Genomic DNA, 25,464 nt, shown 5'->3' on the forward strand with positions numbered 1-25,464 from the left:
AAAAGGATGTTTATGGTTTTCATTTGTTTGGTTGTTGTTTTTTTTTTCAAATGCCTATCAATTAGAAAGTTCATCTGGAGGATGTTGGAGGATGTTCCCGTGATGTGGCTGAGAGCCTGGGTGGAGAGTGGAGGCATAGGAATGCAACAGGCAGTGGGAAATGCCACGGATGGATTTCCCTGAGCCTCCTGGGGCCAGCATGGCCAGAGCAGCCAGCCCTGGGGCCACTGTGAGAGGACACTGTGATGCCCTGGGGGTTGTACAGGTGCCCTCTCTTCATCTGAACCCAGCAGTGCTTATTCAGAAGTGGCCGTGGGTCAGGCTCCAGAGTGAGACTCAGCTCTGACAAGGAGATAAAACATTGTGGTAGACACTGTTTCTCCAAGAGTGTGTTTGGTTTTGGCTTTTTTTTTCCTCTCTTGCTTCTGTTTTTGTTGTAAAGTGGGTAAAAAAAATCACCACGAGACAAACGAAAACATTAGTCATATCAAAACAGTGTCAGACCCGAGCAGTAGCTGTACCAGGCAGCGTGCCAGGGCAGAGCATCCCCAGCAGCACCCCAATTCCCACACTGTGGGCTGGAGGAAACAGCGTTTGCCTCTGGAATGGGCTTGGGGACACACTGAGCTGCTGCAGGATGTGATTAATCCAGCACTGGCTTCAGCAAGAGCACCTTCAAGATGGTTCAGGGATGAAGGAGAAGGCAGCACCCCCCACCACCCCCACACCTCGGATGTAACTTCCTGAGCACAGGACTGGGGCTTTATTGCCACCCACGGCTCAGTCCCTTACCGCCTCTGCTGGGGAAGCTTTCCCAGTGCCTCCGGCGCTTCCCTCTCCCTTCCCTCTCCCTGTCCCAGCAGCTGCAGCTGGAAAGGCACTCCAGGATTCTGACTGCCCCCGGGCCCTAACCGCTTTGAAACCCTCTCCAAGTCCCTCTGGTTGCTAACGAACGCATTGTTTGATGACAGAATAAAGCTTTGTCGGAAACAGGTTTTGCTCTGTGCAGCAGGAATCTCATTTTTCGGGATATGCAGTGCTGCAGGCAAAGGTGAGCCGAGCAGCCATGCTCTGCCAGAAGCACTGGTGCGGCATGTTGGGGCACTGAGTGGCATCAGGGACCGTTTCCCACCTGGAAAACTTGCCAGAAGGAAAACTAAAGACTTCTAGATGAGAGAAGAAATGATGGTTGCAGGTGGTTCCTGCAATTCCCACAGACACCAAGACCTTCCAGCTGTAGCTCACCAAGCTTGGGAAGGTTTTCTTCCCTGCAATACTTTTTGGGGTAAACATTTTCCTTTAATTACCAGCATTTTATCCTTTTGTCCCTGCATTTCCAGCTCCCAAGAGCATCCTCTTGGCTAGTCTTCTACGCTCCATTGCTGTTCTAGGTATCCCAGATCACTGTGGGACTTCCAGGTCCTCTCCCAGCTCTGTCCTCTCTGCCTCTCCCCACTCAGAAGGCCAAATCTCAAAGCACATGGACAAATTACTAACAATTTCCCCCTTTTGTGCACTGTTGCATCAGCCTGGACCTACTTGTGAAACCATAATTTCTGGCAGCCAGCAAACCCCTGACAGACATCATTTCACCACCCAGGCGTGAGGCCAGCAGGCACCAAGCGACACGCCGGGCTGCCTTTCACAAGACCTAAGTGTCCTCAAGCTCTGAGACAGGCCAAAACTCTTCTCCCCACTCAGGAATCAGGTCACTGGGTGCTTTGTTTCACTTCAGCGTGGTGGGATTTGGATTGTCAGTGTCGGCATAACTTGTGCCAGTGACGTGGTGGTCACACAGCAGAACCCCCGAGGACACGCAGGGCTGTTGGGACCCCACTTGTGCAGCGGGAAGCGACAAGCTGTGCCACTTGTCCTCTCTGGCACTGGGAAGGCAAGAGGGCATTGCCATGGCAATGGGATTTTCCGGCTCGGCACAGGGCATTCCTCAGCACGGCACCATCAGTGATGTTCCCACAGCGCCGAGGTGATGGTGACAAGGAGGAGCTGGTGGTATTGGGGTGATGGGGACAAGGAGGAGTTGGTGTAATTGGGTGCTGCAGTGACCAGAAGCTGCCTTCTCTCACCCTGGGAGAAGAGACTTACCAAGATTTAACCCTCAGTGGCAACACAGCTTATGGAAAAGATGGTGATGTAGAAGCAGGAGTGTGAACTACCCAGGAGGGAGTTGCTGAGAGTGCAAAGCCTGAAGTGAGAATCACAGCCACAGTTTGCACTGCTGGCTGTGACCTGTTTCCTGAAAGTGTATTGCAGTCAGAGCTCTGTTGGGAGAGCAGAGAGATGGTGAGAGATAGCAGGTGGAGGGGTGGGGGGGAAAGGATGGCAGTGTCATGCAGGGTGTCAGCCTATCTCACCATTTGGGCTTCTTTGTGCACATAGGTGCTCACTCACCTCCCTGCAGAGACTTGGGGTTAGAAGGGCTGGAAAATGCTCCTGACGGTATTTGCTCTTTTGACTCTGTCACGCCAGAATCCTCCTTAGAGGCACAAATAATGAACAGAGCAAGACAGTCACCTCCCCTGACCACAGGATGATGGATGGGGTCTTGTATCAGCCCCTGCTCACCGTGGGCAGGACACTCTGGATGGCAGCAACATGACTAATGAGCTCCTCAAATCTCACAAGGTGTAGACTACAATGGCTACAGTGGTAATTAATCACAGAATTCTAGAATGGTTTGGAATGAAAGGGACTTTAAAGCTCACCCAGTTCCACCCCCTGCCACAGGCAGGGACACCTTCCACTAGCCCAGGTTGCTCCAAGCCCCGTCCAACCTGGCCTTGAACACTTCCAGGGATGGGGCAGCCACAGCTTCTCTGGGCAACCTGTGCCAGGGCCTCCCCACCCTCACAGGAAAGAAATTTCTTACTGATATGTCATCTAACCCTGCCCTCTGTCCGTTTGAAGCCAGTGTCACTCCAGGCCCTTGTCAAATTTACCAGAGTTCTTCTCACTCACAAGGACCTCAGCAGGCACACGTCAGCCCACAGTGAACTGAACCACGGTCCAGCTGCTGCTCCAGCCACTTCCAGTGCTGAGATGGGTGAACAACATCTGGAGACCCTCCAGACTCAGCCCACAGAGAGCCCGTGAGCAGGACATCTCCTGCAGCTGCCGGCACGCTTTCCCATCAGGGTGCTTGTGACATTTTTGGCATTTAGAGATGGGAGACAGAGCTCAATGAATGACTGCATGAGAGGATCCTGCAGGACCAGGCACCAAAGGATGCCCTGAGCCAAATCTGTGCACAGGAGATTTGGACCCCGAGTCGCACCCCAGAACATCATAGCCTGTGCCTTTTCCACTCTTCCACGCTCGGTGTTTCAGTACTGAGCTTGCTCCCACAGTGCTGCCCAGCCCCATCTTCCCCCCGGAAGGCCCATTCTGGTGGCTCACCGACAGGGAGGGGTTGCCCTCGTCCTCGACAGTGACCACGAGGCTGTAGAAGCTCTGCCGCTCGCGGTCGGGCGGGGAGGGGCGGGTGGCGATCTCGCCGGTGACGCGGTCCATGCGGAACGTCAGGTCCTCATTCCCGTGGGTGATGTAGTAGGACAGGACACTGTTGAGGCCGATGTCCCGGTCGGTGGCGCGTACCTGGGCCACCGCCGTGCCACCGCCCACGTTCTGCAGGGCGAGACGCCGGGGTGAGCCGCAGAGATATGCAACATGAGCCTCATCACATATACAGCAGCTGATTAATAACATAATTCCAACATACAGAGAGGGGTTTTCCAGGCACTGAGGTGCTTGAGGCCCAGACATGCTGCCCCAACACCCAGCAGCGCAGCAGAAAGCTGCACATTAGGTCTTATCTAGTCTGGCACAGCCTGGAAGGGCATAAAACCCACAGTGTGTGCAGAGGTGAAGGCTGTGTAATGGACTCGGAGCTCGGCTAATTATTTTTGGATAGTCCCATTATGGAGGAAATCAAAACAGAAATTCTGTTCTTCAGCAAGCTCTGAACACGTATTAAATAGATAAGAAAACCCTAACAGGGCAATAACCTTAATGTGAAGCTATAAATCATGAGCAGCAGTTCCTCACAGCTAAGTGGCACTGGCTATTACTCACATTTCATTTTTCATCACCAAATTGAGAATCCCCCCCCTCCAGTCCAGGAATTAAACTGTCAGGAAATAAGTTGTCTTTCCTCATGCCTGATTGTGTTTTATTGCTTCATTATCTAGCCCTTGCCAAGCTGCTTCCTGAAAGCCATTCCTATTCTGCACTGTGCTGCCTTTTGTGTCACTTCAGCGGCATTTCCATGGGTGTGTAGCAACTTCTTCTTCCGGCTGGTCCCTCCAGCCTCACAGGCTTAAGTTGCCTGCAGAGCTTTTTCCTAGCCCAGAACTAGGAGTCCATCGCCAGTGAGGGCTTTCAAGGGGTCACCAACCCTTAGATCACCCAAGGTGAGGACAGCAACAGGTCACCAATCCTTAAATGACCCAAGGTGAGGTTTGCAAGGGCTCACCTACCCTGAAATCACCCAAGGTGGTGAGATACATTTCCCCTTGGGAGGGTGGAAGAAGAGAGGAGCAGGGCTGGGTGCTCACCTCGCTCACGCTCACGTTGTAGCCGAAGGGGCTGTCGATGACAGGGGGGTTGTCATTGATATCAAGGATGTTCACTCGCAGGGTGTGCTCCTTCCTCCGGGGAGGCACACCGCCATCCGATGCTTGGATCTGCAGGTGGGGGTGGATTTTCAAAAAACTGCTATTTTGAAGCTCACAGCTCCAAGAAAACAGCCTCGCTGCTCAAACCAGAAGAAGCCCAGGGAGGTTTGGTGCTCACCCGTAAGGTGTAGTGATCCAGCAGCTCCCGGTCCAGTGGCCGTGCCACAAACACCTCACCATAGGTGTTGTTGGTGGTACGGATCTCAAAAGCCCGGTCAATGTTCCCTGATGTCAGCGAGAAAGTCACCTGGAAACATCACAGGGAAAGAAAGACAGGGCAAGCAAAGTGATGCTGTGAGGAGAGAAAAGGGACCCTACAAAAACAAACCCAGCATCAACTCAAGAAGTCTTTGAGCTTTCTTAGAGGGTCCAATGAACTGGGATCCACAGGTGTGCTGGCTTACTGCAGCCACCCCATAGCACCCGTCTGACCCCACAGCTCCTACGCTGTCAGCAATTTTTGTCATTGGGGGTGACGGGACCTCATTAATGCCTGTCTGTGTGATAATGAAAATAACAAATGTCAGCGAGCTTCCTGTTCAGCCTGCCAAGGACTTCACTGCTGGCTCCCATGGCTGGAGAGACCACAGCTGGTTTTCAGATTGCTGGGCTCCTTTCAACACGTGTCCTGCAGAGCTCTTTGCCCCAGAGCCCAAGGACAATGTTTTTCCTTTTGCGCTGCAGGTCCTGACTGGGGAAACTGCACAAACCCCACAAATACTGCTGGCATCAATGACCAGAGTTTGTTGTCACAGGGATGCAGAGGGGAAGGGGTGGGAAGATGCTGGTGGAGGTATTTCTGTGTCAGTGAAACAGTACCACAGCCTCATAGGCAGCTTCACGACTGCTGTGCCAGCCTCACTGTAGAATATCCTGAGTTGGAAGGGATCCACAAGGATCATCGAGTCCAGTTCCTGGCCGTGCACAGGAAAACGCCAGGAATCACACCATGTGCCCAAGAGCTTTGTCCAAACGTGTCCCTACCTGCCCATTCCTGCCTGCATCTGGATCTCGGGCCAGGACCACGGCCACCCTCCTGCCGACGGCGCTGTCCTCGGCCACGCTGACGGACGAGTCCGAGGTGATGTCGAACTGGGGGCTGTTGTCGTTCTCATCCAGCACTGTGATAGTCACCTGTGGGCATGCACGGGGCTCAGGTGGGGCACAGACAGGAGCTGACCCCCTGTTCACCTGTCACCCTGACACCTTGGCACATCCTCAACCCACCACGGAATGACACGGCTATTTGAGCCCAGGGGCTGAAGTTACATCCCTGCCTGCAGAGGAGGAGGAGGAGGGATGCTTGGAGGCTGGAGAAACAGCAAAAGGCTGCTGCAGCTCTCAAGTGGTAGTTTGTTCTGTGGAGCATCCTTTGCTTTTTATCCTCCAAATAGCTGGGCACAGAGCAGCTCAGGCTGCTGCAGGGTGACCCTTTCCTGCTAAGCTTTTCACAAGCAGTGATTTCATCCGTGCTCACAGCATCAGGGTCAGGCAGGGTTGGCTTTGAAGTTCAACAGGCACATGGAAGGCAGAGCTGAGCACGTTTAAATCAAACAGGGCAAGCTGGGTGTAGAGGAGACCTGAGCTCCCTCCTGGGAAAAGACACCTGGGCACAAGATGCTTGGAGGGGACCTGGCCACCTCGGCCACAATTAGCCAGAGGAAATGCTCTCATCGAGTTTGTAATCAAAGTGCTGCAAGGGGACACAGAAATGAGAGAGGAAGAGCCTTTCTGTTCCTGGGGATTTATTTATGGGTGCCCCAAGCTCCCAGGTGCAGCCAGGCTGAATAGGACAACATCCCGGGAGGAAGCCGGGAGTGAGTTGTGCGCCTTGGGGTGATTCAGTTATTGTTGCTGCCGAATTAAAAACAGAGAGCCAGGAGCAGGGAGAGCTCATTCAGCCACCAGGACGGATCCGGCAGCTGCTGTCCCAAGTGGAGGATCAGGGCACTGCGATTCCGCTCGCAGCAGCAGGATGGCTCACAGGAGCTGCACCACGTCCTGGGGGATGTCAGGGAGGCTGGTGCTGGTGGAACGGGGATGGAGACGTCCACCCTGATCCCTCCCCGCAGCTCAGGGTGGAGTTTGGAATGGATTCTGGTCCCCAGGGTGATGCCAGCACGACGGACATGCTTACCTTCTGTTGGAGGAGAGCAGAGGGGGAAACAGAGAACACAAAGAATGAGGAGTTAGTGGGGGATGAGGAGGTGTGGGTTAACCCTGCATCCCACCACAGCAGTGTCAGCAGCCACAGGTACCCCTCCGCAGTGATTCAGGGGCTCCTCTGTTGGTGCATCTCTTTGTTTTTTTTCTAGATAAGGTTGGCAGATTTGCCCCTCGCCCTGGGAGAGATCCAGACAAGGGCAGGGCAGTGTGTGGAGAGCACAGCTGCTGGGACCTGTGGGCTGGCCCTGCAGCCGATGTGCCTCCTGCCCTGACAGAGAAATGCAAATCACCCCCTGCTCAGCTGCCAAATATAACCCTGTTAAACACAAACCACAAAGTGTTTCAAGGCCCCTAAATTTACCTCCCTTGAAACTGTTTTAGCTGGTTTCCCCCCAGATCAAGGTTTCCAGGCCCTGAAAGCTGGAGCGGGGAGGACACGCTGTCCCATGCTAGAGGAAGAGGAAGGTGATCTGAGCTTGACAGAGGATGGTGGGGAGATGCTACTCACCACCGTGGAGTCAATCTTTGGTCCTCCATCATCAGCCACCACTGTCAAGGTGTAGAAATCCCCTTTCTCTCGATCCACCTGGCCTTTGACCGTGATCACACCCTGCCAAGGATGAAAAACAGTTGTGTTGGCCACCAACATCAACATTCATGGTGCACAGCCAAGCCAGGAGGGACCACGCTGTGGCTACTTACAGTGATCCCATTGATTTTGAAGAGGGAGAGCGCTTGGGCGTTGGTGTTGGGGTCAAACTTGTAGGTGATCTGGTTGAGGTTGTCGATGGAGCGAGCCTGGACCCGGAGCACCTCGGAGCCCAGGGGGATGTTCTCCATGATCACAGCCTCGTAGCTGCTGTTGGAGAACTGCACGGCCTCATCCAGCTCGTTCTGCAGGCTGACGTACACGCTGCAGAAGCCCTGGTTGTTGGGGGGCGCTTGGTCCGTGGCAGAGACATTCATCAGGTAGCTGGTTTTGGTCTCGTAGTCCAGGTACTCTATCGTCGTGATGAGGCCCGTGCTCTCATCAATCTCAAACTTCCCTTCTGCGCCCGACACGATTTTGTAGTTCACCAGACCACCGTTCCCTGGGGAGGGAGCAGGAACCACAGAGCTGGCTGGACCAAGCACCCTGAAGAGGCGAGCGCCGCCGGTGCCAATCCTCGCCACGGAGCGGAGCCCGTCCCATGTGCGGATCTCATGCCAGCCATGCCGGGATCCGTGCAGTGGCTGATTTCACCGCTCCCCCCCACACTGGGTGTGTCTCACCCCCACCTTGCCTACCTGTGTCCCGGTCGGTGGCCCGGACCACCGCCACGGAGGTGCCAATCCCGGCCGTCTCCCGCAGCCCCAGGCGGTTGTACTGGCGCTGGGTGAACACCGGCACCTCGTCATTGACGTCCTCCACGTACACGATCACCTGTGGAACCCCCCGGAGAGCCCACGGGTGAGCAGGGCAAGCTTGTGAGCCCTCACCCAGCATACACTGGTGAGGGGAGAATACGTCCTTTGTGGTGTTTGGGGAGAAACATTTCAGGGTGTTCAAGGCCGGGCTGGATGGGGCATGGAGGAACCTGGTCTAGTGGAAGATGTCCCTGACCATGGGGAGGGGGGAGGGGAGGGTTGGAATGAGAAGAGCTTTAAGGTCCCTTCCAACCCTAACCACTCTAGGATTCTATGATAATCTCTTCTATAAACACCACGTGATGGAGAGTGAACACAAACGGTTTAACATCACAAATTTAAACAAGCCCTGTGGTCGGAGTGACTCAGTCCTTCCCTGGTGGGAGGGAGGTACACTGGGTACATCAATTCCTCTGTCCTTTGGGATCCCCTGCTCATAACCTTGGAGACCCCACAACACAGAAATGCTGGTGACTCGGTGGGAAATTTTGCTCAAAGTTCAGTAGGTCGAGATGCTGTTTCCCCAGGGGACCTGTTTTCTCCTCCTGGTTTTCTGCCTGCTGCTGGTGCTGTTGGCATGTCACACTCGGCCAGAGCCCATCCCACCACTGAGTCTAAAAATAGATGCAACTGGAGGTCTGGGTTGGTGGGAACCATGGGAAGCTGGTGTGTCACGGCTAAAGATTATCACCACTGGGTCCTGGATTATTTAAATAGATGCCTGGCCAGGAGACAGAGTTTTCAACAGGCTAAGGCCCAGCTTTTCCTCCCGGCAGCAGACCTGCATCTCACCGGGTGAGCAGGTGAGACAGAGACTCCCTCTGACAGTGATTGCAGCACACTTAGCAGCTTCATTGTGCCAAAATGTCACAGGAAAAAAGAAAAAAAAAACCCCAAACCCCTTAACAAGATCTTCTCCACCCACGGGCAGCCCTCGGGAGACTTTCCGTCAGCATTTCCATGTCAGCTCTCTCTAATTTCCTGCACAACTGCCAGGGCTGGAAAGCATCCTAAATATTGTGCACAGACTCCCCTGCTGTCCAGCCCTCGGTGGCCGTGAGGTGCTTACCCGCACGGAGCTCCTCATGGGTCCCTGCTCCGTGTTGTAGGCCTCCACCTCCAGGACGTGAGAGGAGTTCTGCTCCCGGTCCAGGTGCCGCACACCGCGCATCACCAGCCCGGTGCTGGGGTTGATGCGGAAGTGGTTGTGCTCGTTTCCTGGCAGGGGGAGAAAAAACGAGAGGGATGTTGCCCCTGCCCTTACATCCATCCCGGTGACACACTGAGCCCTCCCCAAGGGGCTGTTCTAGAGGAAGATTACTGAGCACAACCCCAGACCCACCACCTCCTGCTACATCAGGCTCAGCTACATCAGGGTTTGGCCCTGGGACAAGCCAGGAGGAGCTACAGAATCTCATCAAATAAGAACAACATGGACCTGTTGGGGTGAGTCCAGAGGAGGCCATGAAGACGCTCCAAGGTCTGGAGTACCTCTGCTAAGGAGCCAGGTTGAGAGAGCTGGGGGTGTTCAGCCTGGAGAAGAGAAGGCTCTGGGAAGACATTAGAGCCCCTTCCAGTGCCTAGAGGGGCTCCAAGAGAGCTGGAGAGGGACTTTGATGAAGGGTCTGAAGGGACAGGACAAGAGGGAATGGCTTCCCACTGCCAGAGGGCAGAGTTAGATGGGATATTGGGAAGAAATTCTTCCCTGTGAGGGTGGGGAGGCCCTGGCACAGGTTGCCCAGAGAAGCTGTGGCTGCCCCATCCCTGGAAGTGTCCCAGGCCAGGTTGGACGGGGCTTGGAGCAACCTGGGCTAGTGGAAGGTGTCCCTGCTTATGTCAGGGAATTGGAATGAGGTGGTCCTTAGGGTTCCTTCCTACCCAAACCATTCTGCGATTCTAGGATTCTATCTATTGTCCATCCTCCAGCAATTAACACTAGTGCTGGAATTTCGCTTAGGGGTGGGGGAAATGTTTCTGTGGGCTGCAAAGTGCAAAAGGATGGAGAGCACAACCTCCTGAGGCTGCACATGTGGCTGCCAGAGCCTGGTACAAACCCACCGATGCACAAGGGGGCACCTGGACTTACCCTTGACAATCCTGTACCAAACTCTCCCATTAATGCCTTCATCCGCGTCTGTGGCCTTCACCTTCATGAGACAAGAAAAGCAGCGAAGGTGAAGGGCAGAGAATCTCACACTGTGACAAGTCCCCCCACCCTGCTGAGGCTGGACATCCTGCTCCTTCACCTGAGCCAGGGAGCTTATCAGCTGCAAAGTAAAGTAAGTTATCCTCCCCTCATCACCAGACAGCAGGGATAGTGGGCTTGGGTTTGCTGTTGGATGGATTGAAGTGGGAGCTGAGCTTGAGGACCATGCCATGAAGCCCAGGGGTCTGTGCACTGGTGGAGGTGCCTCCATGGATCCTGCCCTGCACACCAATGCTTGTCCCAGTGGCAATGCCATTGGGATGGGGTATTTCTGGGATGATTTGAGCTGGGCAGGGAGAGCTGCTCCCACGTCGGGTGGGCACACAGCCCACAGCATCCCGGCGAGTCACCCAAGCAGCAGCATACGTAAAACCTGCCAAGAGAAACGTGAATGCAACCAGCCTAGAGCATGCTGGTGCTCAGGCTGAGCTCTCATGAGCCCCTGGGCAGTGGTGGGAGCACCCCTTAGCTGTGATGCACTGCACAGTCCTGGCATGCACTGAATAACCCATTTGTCTGTCCTGGGAAACCCAAGGCATGGGTCCCCTCCGGTGTCACTGAACAAGACTGCAGTCCTTTCCCTAAAAACCCAGCCAGCAGCCACCTCCGACAGCTGGGAAGCGGGATCTGGTGGGGAACAGCAGGACAGGGCTCACGACCCAGCTGGCACTGAGCTGCTGCATCTTCTCTCTGCAAACCCAACTTCCCACAGAGCATCCAAAGCTCGACCGCAGCGTGGCTGCATGGAAATCACCACAGTGAGGACACAGGGAATGCCTCAGCCTTTATCCTCCTCCTCCTTCCCTCTGCAAGGCATCTTCTGCCACATCTTCTCCCTATAATGTTACCCAGCAGTTTTGTTTTCCCAGGCAGGTGGGGCTTTGCACCCAGACTGGTGCTGGGGAGAGGAAGTGTGGCTGCAAAGGATGCATGTGCAGTGGGAATGGTGAGGGCTTCCACCACCAGCCCCACAACACTTACAGGAGTCAAGAGATGCTCTTCTGAAATGTGTCTGTGAGATGCTTTGAACTGCTCTTGCTCCCTTCCACCAAAACACCCTGAGTCAGCAGAAGGCTTGGAAAATACTGACCTCTGCATTTGTAAACTCTCTGGATTTCTCATCCCTGCACCACACATGCTGTTTTCCTCTGTCCCAGACCAGATCAGATCTTGCTTGTGGCTTATTCCACGTTCTACCATGGACCCAGACACCTTCCTTTCACAGTGGGGAGTTCTCCCTCCCAAACCAGCTCTTCCACCCTGAGGCTGTCTCTGGGCAGGAACTGGGCTGACTCCTCTCTCGTGGGATGGATGGGCCCCAGAGCAGCAGGCAAGTGATGCCCAGGCAGACCGGCTGCCTTGGCATGGCACTGGCTCCCTCCTGGGAAAAGCTATCATGCAGCCAGAGGAGGAAAAACAAAGAGATGGGAGGCAAAGCTTTGCAGCTTTTTGTGACATTCCCTGAGCTGCTGCGCTCAGGAAAATGCATTTCAGGATGAGCCAACTGCACCCTGCAAACACCCCTTGAGCCATCCTCTTCCCAGCTCACCTCAAGTGTTTCCTGCATGAAACTTCTGCAAGTAAATGGGGAGTTTGGGTTTTGTTAAAACCCAGTAGCTTGCATTAAAGCAACTCGTGCTCCTGCCAGCCTGCAACCTGGAAAAAGCTTGGCTGCTGCCACTTTGACCCACTGAGGTCCCAGCGGAGAAGTGGTGATTTGACAGACTGTCCCAAACTTGGGAAAACAATGGCACTGGAGTGCAAGCAGTGGGAGAAAAGCTCTTTCTGCTGCAGTTGGAAGGCACCTTGTGCAGCTGAGTACCAGTGTCTCAGCCTGCTTTATCCCTCTGCTGTCCTTTTCACAGCCCCCTTTCAAACACCCCCAGCTACTGGAAAGGTGTCAGAAAAGGAGCGGGGGGCAATAAAAGAATGGGAAAAGAGTAGAGCTGCTAGGAAAAGGGGGAGCAGGCACATGGCAGGCAGCCTGCCACCTCCTCCCCAGCACAGGGGGCTCGGCCCAGAACGTACCATTTAGCCTTTCCACAGGGACAAAGCCTGGGAAACACATCCCCAGGGGGCTCGACCTCTCACTCCAGGGGGACACAGCTCCGGGGCACTGCGGCACTGGCAGAGCCCGGGAAGGGGCTCAGGGCCCCTCGGCTTTGCATGCTCAGGCTGTCCCCATCTCTCTCCCACCCTCCCAGAAAGGAGGAGGGGGCTGGCAGCCGGCAGAGTGCGGTGGGAGAGGCGCAAGGCAGGCGTGCGGAAGTCAGAGCCCGGGCTCGGCCAGCCGGTGAGAGGTAGGGAGCCCGAACCCCTGCAGCAAACCCAGTGCCGGCCCCCCGGGCTCTCCCCGAGGGGTGAGAGACAGACCCCCGGCTGTGCCTTCAGCCCTCCAGCCTCCCGGGGAAAGAGCTGCAAATGGGGGGAGATGCAAAGTTTGGGGTGGGAGTGAGGTCAGGTATCCCTTCTCCCTCCCCCGCTTCGCGTTGCTTTGTCTGTCCCGGTGGTGGGGAAGTCCTGTGGCTGCAGCTCTGCCGCTTAACAACCAGGGAGATGGGGAAAAGCATCACTCACAGTCCTCTGCTTTCGGTACCCGCTCATCCGGGTCGGGAAGCTGGGTGTTTGGTACCCTCCAGCATCACCTCCTCCCGCACGTGGAAAGACTTAGTGTGTTGGGAAAAGCTGGGGAGCTCCAGGAAAGCGCCGCTAAGCAAGACAGGGAGGGGAAATGGAGCTGCTTTTCACCAGAGCTCTGTTACAGGCAGTGCCTGAAAACAGCGTCTTCCTTGCAGGTTGAGGAAAGGAAGAGAAAGCATATGGAAAAGCTCACGCCAAACTAGGCAGCTGGGCCAGGCCAGGGAGCAGTGCCTGGTGCTGGGCAGGATAACCCTCTCCACTGCTCATGCATGACAACCATTTCTTCTTCCTTTCCACCTTCCCCAGGGGCATTTTACCTTTTGCAATTTCTCATCTTTCCCTCTGATCCTCAGCTGCCTCGTGCCCAGGGCTGGGTCCTGAGCGCTCATGGGGATGTGTCATGTTTGGAACTGATCAGGCAGGGATGAGCCTTCTGGGGAGGATTTCCAGGAAGGACAAACCTCGTGTTAACCCACCAGGGTTGATAATGTGGGGCTTGGGTGGGACAGTGATGCTATGAAAGCCCAGACTTTCTCTGGACCTGCAGCTCTGCCGCTGATCTGGGCATGAGGAGAGGCTGGATGGGAAGCAAGAGAACAGGGCACGGCTGAAAAAGCCTGGGAAAACATCAGTTACCCCTCCTGATGGGTTTCTATGGAACACTGTCAAGTGAATTTAAAACACAAACTGCAGCCAGGACCAAGGGAGTGAAAAACAGCCTGAAGGAATTGCCCACGCCTCCCCGTTGGCTCTTAAGGAACAATGTAAGGTCACCAAGCTGAACACGTGCAGTCAGTAAATGCCAGCGTTGAGGTAGCCCTGGAAACCTTGATTCAGGCTGCCTTTGGTGTGGGATATGCTGCAGCCCTGCCTGCTCATTTTCCATGCCCGGGCAGCACAGAGGAACAGCTTGTACATGGAGCAGGGGGTCCTTGGGATGGCTGCTCTGCTCCCAAAGCTGAGGGGAAGGGGCTGAGCCAGGCAAGGAGCAGCTGCATGATAAAAAAAGTACTTTTGGGGTGAAGAGAGGGGAAAACATCACTTTGGAGGAGATGACAAGAGCCCTAGTCCGTGGGCCTGCTTGCAATACACACAGGGATTCTGTCACTGTTCTCAGATGCTGAGAATTTTTGCAATTCCCATTTTCCAAGCACAGACCTGGCTCTGACCCATGGAAACAGCTACATCTCCCCAGAGCCCCCAAGCTCTGGGCAGTCTGATACAGTCCTTGCCCTGAGGCTGCCAGCATCATAGCCTGGAAAGCTCAACCCCAGGTGATGCAAAGTATTCCAGAAATAAAACACATCTCCCTAGTGCCTCAAACCCAGCACCCAACTCCAGTGGAAACCTCTGATCTTGTTCCCTCTGTATCTCAGCTCATTGTCTGGAGCACAGATCCTGCAGGAGAGATCCTGAGGCAGGGTCCTGGCAAACCAGAGATAGGAGCTCACCCATGTAACCCAGAGGGTACAGCTGGGGCACGGACAGCCCCAAGTTCAAGGGCTCCTGACCCCCTCAGCACTCAGTTTTGCAGGTCCCACAGCGTTTGCTGAAGGTTGTTTCCTCCTGCGTAATTCGGGCGGTGAGCGATGCTCGTCTCTCCTGAGACAGCACCTCGCTTTCCACGAGGCTTGTCTTCACCAGGGCGTCTCACAGTTTCCAAACAACGACGAAAGATATGTCACTGATGTTCTTCCTCCCCTTTTTGAGTGTTTTACAGTGAATGTTTGGCTGCTGCCTACACACACCTGCGTGACTTTGGGATGGTGGCTGCAAGAGCAGACCCAGAGACCCTGGCAGTCCCTGCAGCCCTGCCTTTCCCCTCCAAGGTCCTTATTTTAAATTGGCTCAATCCAAATCCAAACTCGCCAGGAGGCTGCCCAGCCACAGACCAGCCAAACAGCTCTCCATCACTCTTCTACCTCCCACATCTCTGTAGGAAAGTAATAAAGCTTTACCTCCAGCATACAGGCTGGAGCACCAAGGCCATGGCAGAGAGTTGGCACAGCAAGGTTTCCCCAGCCCTCATCTCTGAGCTGGGGGGATGCCAGCCTCTGGCACAGCCTGTCTGGGACTGGAGGGTGCATGGGAGCTAAAAGATGGGTACAAACTGCTCTTGGGAGGATCTGACCAGGCAGGGAAAGGAGAAGACAGTCACCATCAAGTGTTAGGTAAGAGCTGTCATCCATGAGGCTTTGGGAAGCTGCTTTGTATCACTCTGTAGAACTGGCTGAGAAACCTGTGACATGTCTGAACCTGAAAACAGGTCAGCAAAATGCCCGACACGAGGATTTTTGGTATGAGCAGGGTGAGGGTGCTACATTTCACCCCTGAAAAATAATAAAGGCAATTCCAGTGCAATACCACAGCTTGCTGGGGAATTACCAGGGCAGAGCCTTAACCAAGTATCCGATTTCCTTGGGGGAATAATCAAAAACCCCTAAATGCCAGCCAATCCAACAAACCCACATTTCTGGGGAACAGAGAAGAACCAAACCCCAGCAGCCTAGGGGGAGGGTTTTGGATCTTCTGCAGTGCATGGATATTTATCTCTTCCAGAAGATCTTCATGCAACATGTGCGTGCTCCCTAAAGGTGTCCTCATAGGGCCCATGGCACCGTGTGTACATAGCACTAGGTGTGATAGATTTCTTTGCCAGGTGGTTTTGCACTTCAGTTCAGGGAGGTACTTTGCAGGCATAAATCCCATCTCTGTGCTTGGTCTCCTGGGACCCCCCATCTCCCTGTGTCACAGAAAACATGGCTGGGAAAATCCTGCACATCAAGGCATGACAAGAATCCATCAGTTTAACCACAGGGTGGCTGCCTGTCCTGCTTCTAGGTGGTATGATCCTGAGATTAGCTCAGTTGGTCAGAGCATGATGCTAATAACACTGAGGTTGTGGGTTTGATCCCTGTATGGGCCACTCACTTAAGAGCTGGACTTGATGAGCTTTGTGGGTCCCTTCCAATGCAAAATATTCTGTGAAATCTCCTGTGTCACTTCTCTGTATCACCTTGTGCACTGCAGGGAAGATGAGCACAGAGGACTCTAGCAATGGGACCTCTCCCACCCCACCTCTCCTTGGGCTTCTGGTTTCAACCACGGAGCTGGTCCCACCCAGCATCCCATCCCCTGAGATGAGAGACCCACTGTCTGTCATCGTCGCACTCGTCTGCATCTTCCTCCTCCTGGCGACCTTCCTCATCTTTGTCACCCTCTGCAAGCCAGCAGCACTGGACCAGTCCCTGTCTGGACCCCAGGAGTGGATGCCCCACCACCCACTGGATGCCAGTGAGCCCCAGCTGAGGCTCTGGAAGCGCCTGGGCTCCCTGAGGGGCTCCATCAGCAGCTTCAGGAGGAGCAAGCCAGTGTCTCAGAGCCAGCTCTCCTGCCCCAGGAGCTCCCCTGCCAGACAGGACTGGGACATCATGGAGTCCACCAAAATGTGATCTCGCTCTGCTGTTCTTTCCCAAGCTTTTGGTTCAGGCTCAGTTCCCTCCTCAAGCATCCCTTGGTATCCTGGGCACCCTGTCAGAGCCCCTTTGAGCAACTCATTTCCAGGCAGTGGCTCTGTGAGGCAACAGGAGATTTTGCAATTTCAGGTTTCCAAATGCTTTCCAGGTTACTGTTTCCTGTCAGGAAAGGTGGAGGCATCCAAACTACACCCACATGCATCTATAACCGAGCAGCCAAAAAAAAAAATCCTGCTGCTTCATTTCTTTTGGAAAACATTGTGCAAATTGTGCTGCACCTGAACAAACAGCTTGGAAGAGAGCGGAGCAACCTGGCTGCCTAAAGAGGGGCATCCCAGGGCAAACCTGCTCCACAAAAAAGCAATCCTCAGCTGAGATCTCCCCACTGAGCTGTGCTCCTGAGCAGGTGGAGGGAGGCTCGTGTCCCCAGTGTGCTGCCTGGTCCCTGCCTTCCCCCTTCCCATGCACCTCACTGGGCTGCCTGGGACATTCCTGCTCTCTGGCCCTGCACTGCCTGGCTTTGGGAGAAAGGGATGGGGAAACATTCAGAAACTGTCCTGTTGCTGTAGGGACGCGGGGATGTATTTGAAGGGAGAGACCTTCTGTAACAAATGGTTCCCACTGAAGGTGGAAATTAAAGTAAAGCCAGGTGATGATCCATTTCTGTTTCCCTCTGGTGTTGTTCTGCAGAAAACAAACTTCCCCCAAATACCTCCTCTCCTTTGCCACAAAGGGCCACTTGGAGGGGTACCGCCCTCTTTTGGGAAGCGAGTTCTAAGAAAAGGCACTTTGATGCCAGTCAGACTCGAGTTTCCTCCATTCTTTTGATTTGCAAAATCAGCTCAGATTGAGGAGTCCCAGGCAGGGCTTCTCTCTGCCTACAACTCCACTCTGGGACTACGGGCAGCTGCTTGACCCCAGAGACATCACCTACACCGTGCCACAGCACAACAGGTGATGAGGAGCCACAGCACTCCTGCTTGGGGACGGGTTACCCTGAGCACGACACACGGCTCCCAGCAAACCTTTGTTGCAACAGGCAAAAGGCTCCTTTCTTCTCTCCCCGTGACTCACCCTGCCTGCCACAGCCGGGGACAAAGCTGCCCCTTTCCTTGTGCTGGGAGAGGTATTCAGGCAGGAGGAGCCTTCCCAGGGCCCTCTGCAAAGAGCCTTTGGTGCCCGCTCCAGAAGAGCCCTGGGTTTGAAGGGATGCTGGAAGGCCTGGGAGGCCGGTGTGAATGCCTGCATTCATTCGCTGCTCACTGAGCCATTCAGCCCTGCCACTGCTCCCTCAAAGAGAAACAAAAATGAAAGCAGAGTCCAAATGCTTTTCTCCCTCCGTTTTTTCAACCCCTCTTCGAGCATCTCTTTGCAGGCGCTCTTCTCCCTCCCCCTTGAGATCTCTGCCTTGTGAGAAGGGAGAAAGCAGGGATGCAGCCAAAGTGGCCTCGCCAGCACAGGGCTTGGCTTTTCCCCTCTCACCCCCCTGCAGAAATGGGGTGAATTTCTTAATTTTCCCTTGTTCTTTGCTGCCTTCTCCCCAGCGCTCACAGTCTCTGTGAGCAAGAACACACCTCTCTCACACACACTTCTCCAGGGGAAGACACCGCTGACAGAGAGAGAGAAAATCTCTGCCCTGGGCTTCCTGCAGCTCACAGTTAGTGGGGGGACCCCCTCCTCCCACCCAAGGGTGGAAAAGCCACGTGCCTGTACTATGCTGCTGGCGGCCGGGATGTCCTCGGGGACGCTGACTTCGTAGCTGCTCTGGAGGAAGATGGGCCGGTTGTCGTTGACGTCCAGGACGGTCACGTACACGGTGGCAGTCCCGGTGCGCCGGTTCCCGGTGGGGCCGTTGTCTGTACGGGAGGGAAGGGGAAGGGGGGGGAGGTTCAGTCACCTCTACCTCTGAACTAAAATCCTTCGTCTTTTCTGCAGCTTCCAAATCCCACGCTGAACCACGGGTTTGGGTGTTTTGGTTTTTTTTTTTCCTTTCCTATCCCGAAAGGAAAAGGAAAAGCCAAACCACCCCCAAGCTCTGCCAAGGAGCCCAGCGAGGCTGGAAACGCAACTGGTCGATAGAGAGGATTTGCAATTCTGTACACTGAGTAATGTGCGCTGGAAGGGACTGCTGGAGGCCAGGGATCTGGGAGATGAACACAGGTAGGGGTCTGGTGAGTTTTCCATAGCCACAGCTCAGCTTATAGTCAAGGAGCACCAGGATACGTTGATGTTCCATAGACAAGGACATGGCAGCATGGCTCTTGGATTTGCAGGAAGGATGAGGCACTGGGAAGCATCGGTTGGGTTTGTTTTTTTCAACATGCCTGATGCAGTGAGTGCTAAGCCCACCCAGCTGGAGCCCATGGGATCTGGTTCCTGGGAAAACACAGGCAGCCTGACATCCATCGGAGGAACATAACAGACCCTTTACCCCTTGGGATCTGGTCCTGTGTGCCCAGCTGGTGCAGCATCCCTGCTGCAGCCCCCGTGGCACCTGCGATGCTGTGCCCCCGAGATTTCTGACTGGTCACTTATTTCTCCTTTCAAAAGGGGCATCCAAGTGCTCTGTAAAGAGGCATGTCATTATAAAGCTCTGGGGGTGACAGCCAAGCTGTGTTTGGCACACGGGCCCTCTGCACGTGCCAGGTGGCTCGGGGTTAATCAGCAGCCACGGAGCCAAGGGCTGGCATGGATTAGGGGAAGGTTGTTGTGGTGCTGGCATTTTTGGGTGGAGGGTTGCCCTGGACAGTGCAGAGCCTCTCAGGATTGGGGGGCCCCACCTTCCCCAGGGGAAAGGGGCTGGGCAAACCTGAGAGGTGAATATACTGTCTGAAAAAGTTATGGTGGGACCAGGACATACTAATTCACATGAGTTGTGAAATGTTAACACCAAGCACAGGCTGGGGTTTACAGAGTGCCTCAGAGGTTGCTGCCTCTCTGACACACCTGCACGGCCACCCCATGGAGCTGTGTGGCAGTGGTCCCATGGGATCAGTGGGAAATCCTTACCAATGGCTTCCAGAATCAGTGTGTACGATGCCACGGTCTCCCTGTCCAGACTCACGACTGTCCTGACCACCCCATCCCTGAAGCCAACGCTGAATTTGCCATCCTGGTTCCCACCTGCAGCAAAGGACAAGGACCAAGGAATCATAGAATCCTGGAATGTTTTGGGTAGGAAGAGACCTTAAAGATCATCTTGTTCGATCCCCTGCCATGGGCAGGGACACCTTCACTAGACCAGGTTGCCCAGAGCCCCACTCCAACCTTGGACACTTTTAGGGATGGGGCATCCACAACTTCCCTGGGCAGCCTGTTCCAGTGCCTAACCACTCTTTCAGTGAAGAAATTTTTCCTAATATCTAATCTGAATCTTCCCTGGTGCAACTTGAGGCCATTTCCTTGGATTCTGCAGCCTGGGCACGGGGTCAGCCCAGCTGTGGAAGGATGATCTCGTATCTTGTCCTAGGCAGAGCTGCTCTGCAGCAGAAGTGGGCAGAGCACCTTCCCTCTGCCTCATGGAACGCTGTGCCAGCCTCACAGAACCAATGGCCGTAGGAAAAGCTGAATCATAGAAGGGCCAGATCATTTCCTGAACGCTTTGGAAGCAAGCTGGGGTAACGCTGCATGTGAACTGCGGTACCTGTGGGACAACACACCCCCTTTCACTCGCAGTGAGGCCGGAGGGGCTGCGACATGAGTCGCCAGGCTACTACTGTGGAAAAAAGGACTCTCTGCTGACACTTCTGATTTCACCCTCTTCCTGCGGGCTCAATGCCACACATACAGTTTGCAAATCAAAGTGTAGCCAGGGGGTTCCCCAGTCTCCTGTTGCAGGAGCTGCAGCTGCAGTGAGAGCCCAGCACTGCCCGGGTGGCATCGCTGCCACTGAACCCCACCACCACACAGGGATATAGAGTGCCCCAAAATTCCATTTATGGCTTCCAAGCACAAGCACATGGGAATGCCACCCCAGCCCTTGCTCCCCAGCCATGTCCTGCCCTTCCTGGTTGTGTCCCAGGGACGCTGGGGGTCAGTGGTCGCCCCCAGGCAGGGGACAGCAGAGTGGTCAGCATGGCAGGAGCCAGGCAGGGCTGTTCAGCAGAGGGCGATGCCGGACAAGGTTTGCAGGGGCTGGGAAAGGCAGTGCTGAAGTGCAGAACACCCTGGCCAAGGTCTGGGGCAGCCCTGCAGCCAAAGCTCCTGTTTCACGTGGGGTTCATACCTGTGATGAAGTAGCTGAGCTCGGCGTTCAGCCCCACATCAGCATCCGTGCAGTTGAGCCGGACCACTTTAAAATCCCGGGCCACGTTTTCAGGTAGCGACACGTTGTAGACGGCTGGGAAGAAGGTGGGGTTCTCATCGTTCACGTCCAGAACTGAAAAGGGGAGCAGAGTTGAGTGTCCCCCTCCAGGGCTGCCCCTCCTGCAGAGGCCAGGCTGATGTCTGCCAGGCTCCCAAAGCTCCTGTCTGCTGTCCTGAGCATCCCAGGGAATGCTCTGCCTGACTCTCTCTGGCATTTGTGTGGTGTGGGTGCCTGCAGAGCAGCTGTAAGGACTGGTCCCCACAGCTGCAGGCTGTATTTACCAGCCTCTGATACATACAGATCACCCTCCTCACAGCCAAAAACCCTCCACCTTACATCACTGTAACTCAATTCAGTATTTGCACCAAACCCATTTCCATGCCCATTTGAAGAGAAAGCTGGGGCTTAAATATAAGGTCAGTATTTCCTGGTGTATGGCAGAGAGCTCTGGAGGTACAGGACCAGGAACTTCTTTTCCAAACTCAGGCCCGAGGACAATCCAGGGTCAGTTTATTTCCAGATGCTGCTCATCCTCAGCCCTAGGCTCACATGAAGCCAGTAAACAGCAACACATTAAATTAAAGACAGACCACGCGATATGGTCCAGCTCTGAACTGGGAGTGCGTGGGCTATCCAGGCACACAGCTGATGGGAATCACATGCTGAAGCAAAAGACAGGCTGAAAGGAGAAGCGACACTGGGGATGGGGGAATGGAGGAAAAAACAACAGAGAATTTGGGGGCCCTGCCAGAAAGACCATGTTTTCCCCGTCTCTGCACTGTGCTGATGGCAGACACAAAGCCTGTGGGGACAGCAGAGCAATGGGCTGCCCTCCCTGCGTCCTGTCGTACACAGAACCAGACTGGATCCTGTTTTCAGATCACAGATCCGTCTGATTCCTCTGCGTGTCTCCCATATAAACCACGTCTCCTCCAGCGAGGAGTCCTTGTCACCGAGGGACGGAGGGGTCTGTGTGTCTGGGCACAGCTCGGAAGGGTCTCGCTGCCCCCACCTTTGACAGTCAGGGTGCTGGTGGAGCTCTTGGAGGGCACGCCGGCGTCGCTGGCCACCACCCGCAGGTAGTACTGGGCGATCCTCTCCCTGTCCAGCACGGCTGTGGAGGTGATGAGCCCGCTGGTGCTGTTGATGAGGAAATCCATGCGGGGCATCCCCACCTGCATGCGGTACGTCACCTGCCCGTTCGGGCCCTCGTCCAGGTCGATGGCCACTACCTGGGGGGGAGAGCAGGGGGGAGCCTGAGCATCTCCTGATAAGGAAAATCAGGGTACAGAAACCCTGAGTGTTTCTTTGCCCCCAGGGATGCTGGGATGAAACGTAAGAGGCCTCAGAGGATCCACCCTGCCAGGAGCGAGCACGCGGGGTGCGGATGCCACAACCCCTTCTGCATCCCCCCAATTGAATTGTTAGAGAATGGAGAGGAGGGAGAGGATGGGAAAAAATGGAGAAGGTGGGGAAGAGGACTTGAAGCATCCCCCCTGCTGGAAGCCAGCACACAGGGTGGGATGCACAACCCCTTCTGCATGCCTCTAGTTGCATTGCTAGAGGATGGAGGCGATGAAGGAGAAGAAGAGGATAGAGAAGATGGAGAGGACAGAGAGGATGCACTGCTAGCCTGCTTTGCAGAAGCAATGGCAGCGATGGCAGCAGCTCCCAGTGTGGGGCATGGCAGCAGTGGGACACACTCACCTGGAAGACAGAGGAGCCTGCGGGAAGGCCCTCGGCGATCTCGGCAGCAAAGGGCAGGTTTTGGAAAGTGGGGTCATTGTCGTTCAGGTCCAGCAGGTTGACAAAAACTGTGGCACTGCTGGTAGCTCTCAGGGGTGGCCTCCCACCTGTAGAGGCCAGGAATGGGAGTCTCAAGGTTAATACTCGAGCTGTTTCCACTCCTTTTCCCTAAAAAGGAGGCCTCATTCCCTATGCAGACAGTAGTGAAGAAGGGGGTGATGCTCCTGATTTGTCATGGATGGACCCCTAGATGGAATTCTAGAATGGTTTGGATTGGAAGAAACATTAAAGACCATGTAGTTCCAACACCCTGCCATGGGCAGGGACACCTTCCACTAGATCAGGTTGCTCATAGCTCTGTCCAACCTGGCCTTGAACACTTCCAGGGATGGGGCAGCCACAGTTTCTCTGGGCAACCTGTTCCACCATCCTCTGAGTAAAGAATTTCCTCCTAACATCTAATCTAAATCTCTCCTCTTTTAGTTTAAAATCGTTACCCTTTCTTCTATCACTATCTGAAAACAGAAATTTATCTTCATATCTCTACCTTTTTTCCTAAAAAAACCAAGTTTCCCTAATGTACGATTTCCAGAGAAAAATACATCAGCTCTTTTTCCCCCACCCGCTCAACCGACTTTCTGGGATGCCGATGGAGCCAGGCTGAGGGGCAGGAGAGTTCCTGCTTCCCAGGCTCAAAGGTTCAACTTGTTGTTGTGAAAACAACCTGTGAGGGAGAGCGGAGGGCGAGGAGGGAGCACTGTGGGATGGAAGTGGGGCTTACAGTCGGTGACGGACACCACGATCCTGCGCATGAGCTGGGCCTCCTGGGCGTTGGGATTCTCCCGGTCCAGGAGCACGCCGGTGGTGCGGATCTTGCCCGTGGTGCTGTTGAGGCTGTAGAACTTGTTGGGAGGCCGGATGCTGTACACCACCGTGCCATTCTCCCCCAGGTCCGGGTCCACAGCCACCACCTGCCATGGAGAAACAGCAGAGAATTAAAGCAGAGTGCTGGGAATTAACTCCCACATGGATTTTCCAGTGTCTAACAACAAATCTGAGCTCACACGAGAGGCTTCCCTGCACCAGCACCAGCGAGAAGCTCCCCTTCCTCCATCCAGCTCTGTATTTTCATGATATTTGCAGGGATTTTACACCCTCGAGAGTGGAGTTAAATGTCCCCAGAAATGGACTGTAAGCCCAGGAGGTGATGGCATGGCAAGAGAGACACAAGCACGAAGCAATCAACCTGGCTTTCCTTCTTTTGAATAAAACCAGCTAAAAAACAAGGACCCTGCAGAAAAATAAACTAAACAGGACAAAGAGGCACTCTGAGAAACTTGTGCTGCCCCACCCAGAATGCTGGAAGTAATTCCTTGGTGGAGCTCTCCTCCACGTCAGATATTCTGTGTTTTACTGTTCTCCCTGTGACATTTTTTATTACAGGGGACATTTACATTAAAAAAAAACCAATTTCATTGCACTCATAACTTCCCCAGCTCCCGCTGCTTGTCCTGCAGCTGAATTTACATCGGATCGGTGACAAAATAATTATTTTCCCAGCAACTAATTGGGATGTCAAAGGCAAGATGACTTCAAGCTGGTGCCGAGCAGCGGGGCTGGTGCTGTGTGGAGGAGAGAAAACCACTGTGCTCTGGCTCGGGCAGTGCTGCCAGACCTTTTCTCCTCCAAAAAAAAAAAAAATCCTTTTTTTTTTTTTTTCTCCAGCCTTCCTCCTTATATGATTTTGTGGATTGTCTTCACTTTTCCCTCATTTATTTTCCATTCTGTTCCCATCATTTTTCTCTCGGCATGATGGAGTAGAAGCCTCCCCCTCTCCTTCTCTTTTATTTCGCCAGAGGGACTTGAAAGGCTGTAAATCAAAGTCTTTCAGAGAGGTCCTTGAAGGAGGTCGCAGGCGAGGCTAAGAAAAGGAGAGTTTGGCCAAAATCCACACAATTTGGAGAGGAAAAATAATATCCCAGCAGGGAGAAGAAACACAGGGAATGGGCAGCAGGTAGCAGGTTCAGGAGTAATGTTTTAAATGGAATTCTGCAAGATGGTGCTGGACTGGAGATGACACAGGCTCGGAGGTGACACCGGTCAGGAGGTGCCACCCATTTGGAGGTGACTCCCTGCTCCAGCCAGGCTGGTGACAATCTCACCAGGCTTCTAGTGCAACCACCACCCTCCCTCGCACGTACTGTGGTGACATCTGAGTTGGGGGGTGTCATTTCCACCAGGTTGATGAAGTATGGCTCATCCTTCCACGTGGGGTAGTTGTCATTGATGTCCAGCAGTGTGATGTTCACCTGCGAGAGAGCAAGGAGGCAGCACTGAACCAGGAGGTACAGCTTCCTGGGGTGGCACAGCGTGTCCCCTGGATGTCCCCAACACACCTTCCAGGCATTGGAACAGCCTGCCCAGGGCAGTGGTGGAATCACCATCCCTGGGGGGATTTAAAAGATGCGTAGACGTGGCACTTGGGGATGTGGGTTAGTGTTGGGCTTGGCAGTGCTGGGGGAATGGTTGGGCTTGATCATCTTAGAGAGGTCTTTTCCAACCTAAATATTTCCATGGTTCTATGTTCTCCCCCTGGAGGGAAAAAAACCATGGAAAGCCCACATCCTGCACCTTCACAGCCAAGGCTCCTTGGCATATCTGAGGTGGGTTTGGCCCGCGTGTGTTTGTTAAAACCAATCGCAGGGCACAAGGTGTGTTTTCAAACAGCTATTTCACTGGGAGGGGGACTGAAATCAGGGGGGGAGAGGATGCAGCAGGAATGGGGCAGGAAAGGAAAGAAAAAACCTGAGTCACTGGTGAAAAGTA

General features: G+C 54.3%; 2 protein-coding genes across 2 annotated transcripts in view; one reads left to right on the forward strand and one right to left on the reverse strand.

Moving 5' to 3' along the window:
- CDH23 (cadherin related 23) overlaps nucleotides 1–25,464 on the reverse strand; it is a 183,804-nt gene that overhangs the window by 29,048 nt on the left and 129,292 nt on the right. The window contains exons 20-36 of the mRNA XM_029962592.1: nucleotides 24,840–24,947; nucleotides 23,420–23,609; nucleotides 22,600–22,745; nucleotides 21,905–22,124; nucleotides 20,812–20,964; nucleotides 19,596–19,709; nucleotides 18,294–18,442; nucleotides 10,351–10,411; nucleotides 9,334–9,482; nucleotides 8,145–8,280; nucleotides 7,560–7,948; nucleotides 7,366–7,467; nucleotides 6,829–6,831; nucleotides 5,676–5,825; nucleotides 4,810–4,938; nucleotides 4,572–4,700; nucleotides 3,415–3,642 (exon numbers count right to left, since the gene is read on the reverse strand). Coding sequence (XP_029818452.1) covers nucleotides 3,415–3,642; nucleotides 4,572–4,700; nucleotides 4,810–4,938; nucleotides 5,676–5,825; nucleotides 6,829–6,831; nucleotides 7,366–7,467; nucleotides 7,560–7,948; nucleotides 8,145–8,280; nucleotides 9,334–9,482; nucleotides 10,351–10,411; nucleotides 18,294–18,442; nucleotides 19,596–19,709; nucleotides 20,812–20,964; nucleotides 21,905–22,124; nucleotides 22,600–22,745; nucleotides 23,420–23,609; nucleotides 24,840–24,947 — 2,556 coding nt within the window. The remainder of the gene's footprint in view (nucleotides 1–3,414; nucleotides 3,643–4,571; nucleotides 4,701–4,809; nucleotides 4,939–5,675; nucleotides 5,826–6,828; nucleotides 6,832–7,365; nucleotides 7,468–7,559; nucleotides 7,949–8,144; nucleotides 8,281–9,333; nucleotides 9,483–10,350; nucleotides 10,412–18,293; nucleotides 18,443–19,595; nucleotides 19,710–20,811; nucleotides 20,965–21,904; nucleotides 22,125–22,599; nucleotides 22,746–23,419; nucleotides 23,610–24,839; nucleotides 24,948–25,464) is intronic.
- On the forward strand, nucleotides 16,146–16,562 carry CUNH10orf105 (chromosome unknown C10orf105 homolog). Its single transcript, XM_008931932.2, has one exon. The coding sequence runs from the start codon at nucleotides 16,146–16,148 to the stop codon at nucleotides 16,560–16,562; it is 417 nt and encodes a 138-aa protein (XP_008930180.2).

Source organism: Manacus vitellinus, unplaced genomic scaffold (assembly GCF_001715985.3).
Source record: "Manacus vitellinus isolate BGI_N305 unplaced genomic scaffold, ASM171598v3 scaffold_48_pilon, whole genome shotgun sequence".
In the NCBI taxonomy this organism is placed as follows: Eukaryota; Metazoa; Chordata; class Aves; order Passeriformes; family Pipridae; genus Manacus; species Manacus vitellinus.